The 10,000-nt window shown below is 39.8% G+C and overlaps 1 protein-coding gene across 1 annotated transcript in view; it reads right to left on the bottom strand.

The window, feature by feature from the left end:
* Window positions 1–10,000, bottom strand: part of LOC123516951 (carboxypeptidase D-like) — a 27,685-nt gene that overhangs the window by 7,122 nt on the left and 10,563 nt on the right. The window contains exons 9-25 of the mRNA XM_045276739.1: window positions 9,503–9,694; window positions 9,048–9,133; window positions 8,096–8,296; window positions 7,570–7,809; window positions 7,223–7,389; window positions 6,596–6,860; window positions 5,805–6,018; window positions 4,993–5,152; window positions 4,605–4,836; window positions 4,176–4,284; window positions 3,824–3,960; window positions 2,836–3,020; window positions 2,280–2,429; window positions 1,790–1,989; window positions 1,360–1,523; window positions 655–789; window positions 171–321 (exon numbers count right to left, since the gene is read on the bottom strand). Coding sequence (XP_045132674.1) covers window positions 171–321; window positions 655–789; window positions 1,360–1,523; window positions 1,790–1,989; window positions 2,280–2,429; window positions 2,836–3,020; window positions 3,824–3,960; window positions 4,176–4,284; window positions 4,605–4,836; window positions 4,993–5,152; window positions 5,805–6,018; window positions 6,596–6,860; window positions 7,223–7,389; window positions 7,570–7,809; window positions 8,096–8,296; window positions 9,048–9,133; window positions 9,503–9,694 — 2,988 coding nt within the window. The remainder of the gene's footprint in view (window positions 1–170; window positions 322–654; window positions 790–1,359; window positions 1,524–1,789; window positions 1,990–2,279; window positions 2,430–2,835; window positions 3,021–3,823; window positions 3,961–4,175; window positions 4,285–4,604; window positions 4,837–4,992; window positions 5,153–5,804; window positions 6,019–6,595; window positions 6,861–7,222; window positions 7,390–7,569; window positions 7,810–8,095; window positions 8,297–9,047; window positions 9,134–9,502; window positions 9,695–10,000) is intronic.

The raw sequence follows: 10,000 nt of genomic DNA, 5'->3' as shown, positions 1-10,000 counted from the left end.
TCAACAAAGAATGGCAAAGGACTGACCCTTATGTGTTATGCAGCTCACTCTACATCAAAGATCACTTCTCAAATTCCAACCACATTTTAGACATCTCTCACAAATTACAAAGGCTGTCTGCTGACTTCATTACTGTCTCTATGGCTGATGAAGATAGTGCCACCACTCACCCTTGATGCCCACTGAAAACATGCTGAGGAAATCAAGGAGTCCTGGCTTGTGTTTCCTCCACAGGCGACTAAGAGCTGCTGCATCAGGGGACCCACAACATCCATAATACACATTGAAAGCCAAAGTATCAGAGTAACTGTAGAAATAATCCTAAAATGAAAAAAAAAAATCAGCATTAGTTATATTCACAATTCAGTGTGTGACATACGTTTACTTTAATCTAATACAATCCATTCATGAAAGCTGTACAGATTGAAATTGTTGGACACTTAAGTACTAGCAGTGACTAACAAAGACAGTCATAGAACAAAGCACAACAAGGAATTTATGAGGCTATACTGTGCAATCTGACATGTTCACATAGCCATACAGTGTGAAGACAAAATTACAGTTGTGTGACAGTGAACCACAAGATGAATGAGAAAGAAAAAGATATACAGTTTACATTCCCAATCACAAGACACACTTGAATCCAACACTTACAATCAAGCTTCCATTGTGTGGCTTGATCAAGGAATCACGAACTGTGCCATTGATGAGGGTGAGGTTTCCACACTCAGACACTTCCTTAGGGAACTTGACAGCTTCGGCATAAGTGGCTCCTAGTTGCTGCAAAATCTGTTGAAAAAAAGAAAGACAGAAAACTAGGTCAGTACAGAGAATGAATACAACAACACTTACCTGTTGATGCTTTCTCTTCTTGGACTATTCTGTTGATGATTTTCTTTATTACAACCTGCTCCTCCTGTCTCCTCACCATCACTGTTTTGCTACACACAGTTCCTTAATGCATCACAGCATTCTCATGCTAAACCAATATCTTGCACTGCCCATGAATGTGTACAGCAAGCTTGCAAGTATCTAATCAGTTTATAATACTTTGGGGTTTAACTGAAGTCATTTTTCAAATCTATGATCCACTCTGAATGTTTCACAACAGTCAATGGAGTTATGAGTGCTCCATACCAATAGTGAGGCCAATAAGCAATAAAAATTTTAAAAATAAGAGATATGGAAGTGAAATGACAGCACTTGACTATTCCTTCAACTAATTCCACCTTCACCTAATGAGTGCTTAACCTACTGCAGCATCTTGTGAAGCTAACTTTACCAGAAAAATCCAACATATCAAAATCACACAAATACATAACAAACATGAAAAATACAACTGTAACAAATAAAATTTACCTCCAGATCAACAGGAGGGATTGATGGACGCAGTGATGAAGAATAAGGCAGAGCCACTCCCTGGCTGCCTCCCCTCAGGACTAACGCCAGGGTGAACCTGTGCTCCTTCACCCAGGCACGGACACCACTCATCTCAGGCACTTGTGGCTCACTTCCTGCAGACTCTAATAAATCATTAGCTTATTTTCATATTTATCTACATTTATAATTTTAAGGTTTCAATACTTCACATTTGAAATAAGGACTGGTTTTAATATTTCACATTTGAAATCAGAACAATTTTTACACGATATATTTCATTTTATTGAGTCTGATACTTTCTTGTTCTTAAGTAATTAATTTTACTTTGATGAACTTACAACATATTATCACACTTAATACACTGAAAAAATTAAACTTGATATAGTTAAGACATTTTGAAGGTACTCACCATTTTCTGTAAAGCAGGAGTCCAGTTCTACATTGTGGGCATTTTTAGTATTTATTAGTGAGTCACACTTATCATCTTTCTTTTTGGCTGAAGGAAGCTCTGCAATGCTGTCTGGATTAAGCGTGGGCACAAGATGAACACGCACATTCTGGAGGATCTTGTCCACCGTGGCGTCCTGACCGTAGTGAGACAGCAAGTACCTGGAGAAGAAAAGGCTCATCTCAAGGGGGGATCTGCTGTTTGCATGTGTAAACTGGAGCAAGCATCAAGGATCATCTTTTTTACATAAATATTTTCAGCTATTTCAGGAACTCTTTTGGCTATGAGAGTATGATTGATACATCTGCCAAGTGTCTCTGCTCCAACCTTCAAGGAGAGAGAGACTGTCAACCTACTTTCAAACAACAATAACAGCAAAACTGGAAGTGTATTATAAATATACATTCACTAAGTTTAAGCATTTCCAAATCTTTAAGCTAATGGTACATACTTGGAGAATTTGACAACAATTTCCTTGGCAGCTCTGTCACTCTTCCCTAGGCCTCCAATGATAGCAACTGACGGTCTGGCCATTTTTTTCTCCTGAACAACATCAATTTCCAGAGCCATGATCTGTTTGTTCTGCACACTGCGCCCAATACTGAAAAGGTAGGAAAAAACATGCAAATACTTAAGGCACAAATAATAAACACAGCCATAAAATCATGTCATTCACTTGGTAACAAAATAACTCCAAACATGAACTCCATCAAACCACAATAAACTGATGCACTGAATCCATAACACTTAACTGCACTCAGTTTTATTGAATTACAACTTATATCAAAGCTGATAACCCTTACAAAACTGTCTCCACAGTACAAAAATAAACTCATACCAGAAAACATGAGAAGTAGCAATGCACATCATCATTCTATATGGCGCACTGTAAGGCATTCATGAAAACTGTGGTGATAAAATGTCAGGTCATACTCATTGTCTAACAGCATTAACAAAAATATGTTGCTTTAAGACAAACAATCTGCAGCACAAGAAAGGAAACACACCTGTAAGTGTTTGACATCTGTGAGAAGTTTGCCTGCAGCTTGAGTAGGTAGTCTTCTGTGGCATAGTAAGAGCGATACACAACATCTGGGTCCTTCAGTGAGTCCAGGGTCAGACTCTGTGGTGTTTCCTTGTGTGCCTCCACAACAAATGTCACCGTTTTGTTCTCCAGATCAGGGGATGATATCTGAAACATAACATGCATCAGCACAAAAAATAATCAGGTTAATTTCCAGGACTAAATCAATCTATGGATCAGGATGAGAGGTGAGAGGTGGATACAAATCAATGTGCTTCATACATGGACTGCCACACACAGTCTCCTGGTTTTCTGCAGCTTCCTCCTTGTATTACAAATTACTTTTAAATTGATGAAGAAGAAAAACACTTGCTACCTACATGAATGTACCAACAAGTTGCTTCACATTCGGTAAGTATGACTCATCTTTGATGGGAAAAGAATACAGAATTTAAATTTTCAATGATAACCAATTCAAAAAATTATGTAAGAATGAAAAAATCTACAGTTTGGGTTTTCATTATTTTCACTATTTTGCATTAAAAAATCTTCTGCGAAGTGAGATGCAACAGATACCTAACCTCAACATGCCACAGGCCTATCCTGTATCAAGACAAGATGTAGTGTGGCTTGTGTGACACTGCTGGCTGACTCCACCAAGTCATTGCTCAAATAAATCTAAAGTAAATGTTAATAGTGTACAAATTCATGCTATGAATGTTCTTTAAACACAAAATATGCAGTACAGTGGAACCATGCGTGCTTTGGGGTCCGAGGGGACTCCAAGCGCACGGGTTCGAATCCTGTCCACGGTTCCTCACTCGGGGCAATGGGTTTCCTAGCGGGTGGGCTTTGAGATAGGAGGTGCCCCAAAAAGTATCCCCTTTAGCCCATAAATTTCCATGAAAAGCCCACAAGGTATAAATAAAAAAATAAAAAAAGTGTTACCACTCCAAGAAAAGTCTACAAACCTGCAGGGAGTGAGAGCCAGTGGGGAGGAGCTTCCTGAAGATGGCTTGGCTATCCATCACCAACGCCTTACCATCCAACAACACTTTGGCCGAGGAGAGTGGAACACCTTGCTCATCCACTATCTGGCCAGCAACACCTACAAACATCAAACATATTATCTTATTATGAAATACAAAATCTCATATGAGTACCTTCATCCTGAATTATTTAATTTACACGCTGAAGACTACACTCCAAAATAAAGGCTAGCCATATATCATGCCATACTGATGTAAATAAGCATCACCACACACAATTGTTAAACCTATCCACACTGCACTATTCTAATAACAACTACTGTCTGTTTGTTACCTTGGTGAGCAGCATGAATGAAAGACAGCAGGGAATCTTTATTTTGTTGCCAGATGGTCTTCAGAGTCCTCCCAGGAGGATAATTACAACAGCTCACATGTGCAGCAATCTGAAAAAGTGCCACAATCTGTACACAAGGCTCAGATCAATGTTTTAGGGGGAACAACTGAGACAGGAATGATACTAATATTGTCTTAGAGGAAAATCCACGGGCTCTTTGCTCCATCTCTATCAGTTGCCTCTAACACTTCAACAAATACAGTGATACCATGATACCATTAATCTAAAGTAACTTATAAATTACATTATTTTTCTACTTCCCAGTGTTAGGACGTCTTTTAGGAAAATCTAACTCCATGCTGGAAATAGTAGACTCATTACTTCTGCATCATAGTTACAAGTGTCCAGCAAATTGGTAACACAACATACCGTGAGAACACCTGGAATGTTTTCATAGGTATAGTCCAAGAGGGAGTTCTTGTACACCCCAAGTGCTTGGCCATGAAGGACTCCAGATGGAGCCTGGGGATCTAGGATGTGGCACGGGTTTGTGCTCTGCAGCATTGTGGGGTGTGTCTGGGCATAGGATTCCGTCAAGAACTGGAAGATGTTCTCATGTGGCGTGGTGGGCGGGTTTGCTGTGGGATTGTCACGAGGGAACCTGTACAACAAAGACACCATGAAAAATTATGAATTTTCTCTGCTCAAATAAGATGTACTTCACATATCCATCAAGTGTGAAGGATTTATGCAACATACATACTTTGATAATACCCATGACAGCATCTAGTTTGTATATAACATTACAGTGACTCACCTCATGAAGATCCCTCCAGACTCAAGGGACAACACTGCATGGGGTTGTATTTGACTCATCATTTTAACAACAGCAGCAGCATAACCATTGCTCACTTCCGGTGAAAATGAGCCCCCTACTTCCTTTTGAAGCTCATCTTTCTCACTATAGCCACACATTCCTGAAAACACAAATTCTTTTTGAAAACTGCCAACAATATAACACAATGTTTTGAAAGCCAAACAGCTATAAACATAATATATTCCCCTACTTCAGAACCAAACTACAGTATCCACCATAGATTACATATCCCATGCCGCCACCATTGTTGTGATTAATATTTCAATGTAAATGATGAAATAACAAAACAATACATGTTACTAAAATTAAATCCTGTCCCTGCTCATTATGACATGGCACTCCTGGCCTCCCTGCACTTCTGGAACAACTATGCTACATTCAGACAACTACACATACCATATAGTATTCTACATGAATATAGAAAAGGAGAATGTGAGGATTTGAAGGTGAATGCATGTATTAAACTATACAAGGAGGGAATGGCACAGCAGTAATAAATATTGCAACCATTCCCAGGAAACAGCTCTCCGAAACATGTGTAAGACAAAGGTATCAATATAAGTAGATTAGCAAAATTAATCTATCCACCACAAAACTCACTTTGGTTGCGTAACAAATCTTTAGTTAATCTTTTCCCTTGTATTTTTTTGTGACATAATTATTTCCGTCATATTAAATTATTTGCATTTCACATCCTTATCCCGTCAATTTTGACAATAAGCTGATGGCCAAAATTAAATTACAAGCATTACCTGGTTCAGCACTGTTGAAGCCCTCAACATCAACAGCTGGCACAAGGAATATCCTGGTGTTCTGGAGCAACTTCTGCATCTCCCTGTCCTTCTTGGCCCATCCAGCAGCCAGGTGCCGGGCCAGCCGCACCACCATCTCTCGGCCCACTGGTTGTGACCCATACAGGCCGCCCACCACCATCACACGCACACGATTGTCCACACCGCTCTCAATCTTTGCCAGAGAGTTTGAGTTACATGTCATTTACAGGAAGAGATCTATCTGAGGACACATTAATACAAATAAACTGAAAATAAATTAGATGTGGCTTATTGGTGTTGTGACTGACACTTTTGGCTCATAACCTCTCACATCAGGTCTGGTTTCATCTTTCATCCATTGCTCAGCCATCACTCTCTCTACATCCCCAAACTGTCATAACTTGACCTCCTAACTCTCATTAAAAAATCACATTTCCTTCACATTTCTTCATTTCCCTCATGATCTAAACATGTTACTTCATATGTTCCTCACTCACCTCAGTGTAGTACATTTCCATGCTATAAACCTATCTAGGAATCTCTCAACATTAGAAAAAATCCCTCAGCCACTCTTCACACACTCCAATCCATCTTTGTCCAGCTTTCATCCCTATAATGCCTCCTGCACCTCCGCTCAAGAGACCAAAATCAAATATAGTAACTAATCATTAAAAAAAAAAAAAAAAAAAAAAAACAATACTCTATCTTTCAACAGCAAGTCTTTCAAAGTGGATATGTAATATGAAGCAGGAATCACATGAAGTGCTTACCTCAGTGCCCATCTGGAGAGCATGTACCTTCATGCTCCATTCATTATCATTGGCCAGAAATTCAGCAATATCTGGGTGCTGGTTTTCAATGTCTCCCATGGCAATATTTATTTCTGAATTGCTGAGATATTTCTGACCAAGATTTTCATTCAGACCAAAGTCTTCCTGCTCTGACCACACAGCCGAGTTGTCCGCCTTCAGCGTGAAGTTTTCCTTGACGGCCCAAAGGTGCGGCACCTCCACCATTCTGTCCTCTGCCTCATACCTGAAGTGTATTTCATCATGATAAATATAAGCAATGTCATTCATCTTTTAACCAGGTGGCTTTATTCAACAAACAGTGCTAATGTACATAGAAACATGCAATTCATACAATCTCCATTATATCATCACTTCACATGATGGCCAGGATGAACTGGTACATTTAGGAGGTCACCTTAAGAGCAATGAATTGTTTTGATATCCATAAATGACTGTTGATTGTAATGACCAGATCTGTCCCCAAAAGACTCTCAACAGCCTCAAATAGTAAAAACTCTCCTGAGAAGCCACAACCAACTATCACTTATATCAAAAGTCATATAACAAAAAGGCATTCCAGACAGTCTAGCAATACAAACATCTTACCCGTCAGCATAGACTGTGATGAAGTGCTTCCCTGGTACAAGCAGCCTCCAGTAGTCACCGTCAGCAGCAGAGGTGACGTCATGAGGGATGCCATTAACAGAGATGGTGGCATTGCTGATCGGTGCACCATTCACATCCAAGACAAAGCCACTCACTCCAGTGTGCACCTGCAATACAATGCATTGCTGTCATCACCTCTCTCTCTCTCTCTCTCTCTCTCTCTCTCAAACTAACAAGAATCTTTGAAGTGATAGTGAATTTAAAACAAATGTCACTTCAATCATAGCAAACAATACTACAAATGAGATCCAACAGTAGTTCAGCAAGGCTCTGCAAGGTTGACTCACCTGCTCCATGTATGCCAGCAGAGACTTCTTGTTTTCCATCCAGTACCTTGGCAGGTCCTCCACGAGAGGGTACTTGCAGCAAGCCACTTCCACGGTGATCTCAAAACAGTTTGAGTTCAAGTAGTTCCAGTCCTGCATGCCTCCAGACACACTGTACCACATGGCACCATTGGTGATGCCATCCTTGAACATAATGATCCTGGAACCACATGGTGTTCCCTTTACCATGAAAGGATGAGCCTGAAACAAAAAAAATAAATAAAACTTAGGATCATATAGTTTGAAAATATGGGAAATTAATTACAAACACTGACTTAAAGTTATGAAGTAATTAATGCAAGAATGTTTTATCAAGAAGAATGTTTAAGTCAAGAATGTTACATTTCAGTACACAATACAGTACAGAGCATAGTACAGAATGCATTTCCTTGTGCAAGAATTTGCACATAAATAATAGCAAAGCTCACTTGAGTTATGAGAATATAATCTTGCAAAATATCAAGGCATTATTTTAACTTTTACTCACAAAGGAATATGATTTAGCTAGCTTCTGGAACACCTCGTCATCAGGACTCCTACTGTACTCCCCACTTTTCTGCTGAGGGTTGCTGTCCCAGGGGTAGTTGGCCACCAGGGAGCCGCCGTGAAGGTTGGCAGACAGCACAAACGGGTACTGCTTCACCCACTCCATCACAGCCAAAGTCTCAGGCTGTCTCTTGAAATCCTCCTGGAACACATCAAATTACAAGATACATAATGACAAAATTCTGTGATTAATTTAACATTGAAATAACACAAAAGATGTTCTGACAATACTGAATGTGATCAATGCAGAATAGGATCTCGTCAAATATTGGAAACAATAACCTAAAATATCAAACATCAAAGATTTGTTGGAATATCTACAAAAATGTCTGCAATAAGAATTTCCTTTGTGTGTGTGTGTGTGTGTGTGTGTGTTTCACTGTTTGATCTGCTACAGTCTCTGATGAGACAGCCAGACATTACCCTATGGAACGAGCTCAGAGCTCATTATTTCCGATCTTCGGATAGGCCTGAGACCAGGCACACACCACACACCGGGACAACAAGGTCACAACTCCTCAATTTACATCCTGTACCTACTCACTGCTAGGTGAACAGGGGCTACACGTGAAAGGAGACACACCCAAATATCTCCACCTGGCCGGGGAATCGAATCCCGGTCTTCTGGCTTGTGAAGCCAGCGCTCTAACCACTGAGCTACCGGGCTGTGTGTGTGTGTGTGTGTGTGTGTGTGTGTGTGTGTGTGTGTGTGTGTGTGTGTGTGTGTGTGTGTGTGATCTTTACTTATGTTCAATAATAACTAGTTTCAGAAGGCAAAAATATTCCTATTTCACAGCTGTACATTTGATAGAATGAACAAATGGACATCAGGAATGGAACACCAATCTGTGTATTTCCTGACCTTGTTAACATGCTTAAAAAAAAGTGGTTACCTTTTCCATTACGTAGTGAGTAGGAAAATCTCGGTTCAGGTCAGCATTATTGGCATTACTCCTACCGAGAACTCCATTACAATCACCTGTAAAACAAATGAAACAATAATTCATTTTATCTGGCATTGATGTTTAATTGGGAGAAAAGGAAATGTGGTGAATCTTATATATCAATGATGACCTTTCTCAAACGGTACCAAACAAGTACATAGTCATAGTCATGGTGACACATTTTCATATCCATTCTGCTTACTATTTGTTGATTTTACACGCCTTCAGAAACTTATCAAGGGATTAAAATAGTGAAGACTGGCCATTAATCTTCTGACTTTTAAACAATCTTCCTAATGTAAATAAAATTGCCTAATCATACACAAAACTCAAGGTAAAAAATACATCCCCATACTGAAGAGGTTAATAAAATAATCCATGTTGAAAACAGCTACACATTATACCTTCTTCAGAAGCTTCAAAGCCATCTGGGTTCATGGTGGGCAGAATGTGAATCCTGGTGGTGTTGACAAGGTTGGTGATGCGTGGATCCCTGCCATAGCCATCCAGCAAGTACTGCATCAGGAGCACCAGCACCTCACGCCCAATGGCTTCATTCCCGTGCATGTTTCCTATGTATTTGAACTCTGGCTCACCTGTAAAAAGGAGAAAGGATCTTAAATCAGTGTCTACATCTCAATCAACATCAACAAAGCTTTCTTCTTCCTTTCACCCCTACTCTGTCCAACTCTCTAATGCAAGAGTTAACCAGTACTTTCATTCATTCATACCTTTCTCTGGTAAACTCTGGAACTCCCTGCCCTCTTCTGTATTTACATCTTCCTAAGACTTAACTTTATTTCAAAAATACTCATCCCTTTTTTTGTTGGGCCTAACTCTCTCAAACTTGCAAAGGGACTGGTAACCAAGTGGGCCTTTTTTTTATCTTGCTCCTGGCCAGT

This window comes from Portunus trituberculatus, chromosome 41 (assembly GCF_017591435.1).
Source record: "Portunus trituberculatus isolate SZX2019 chromosome 41, ASM1759143v1, whole genome shotgun sequence".
Taxonomy (NCBI): domain Eukaryota; kingdom Metazoa; phylum Arthropoda; class Malacostraca; order Decapoda; family Portunidae; genus Portunus; species Portunus trituberculatus.
Note: the sequence above shows the minus strand (reverse complement) of the source record. Positions and strands in the feature narration are given on the sequence as shown.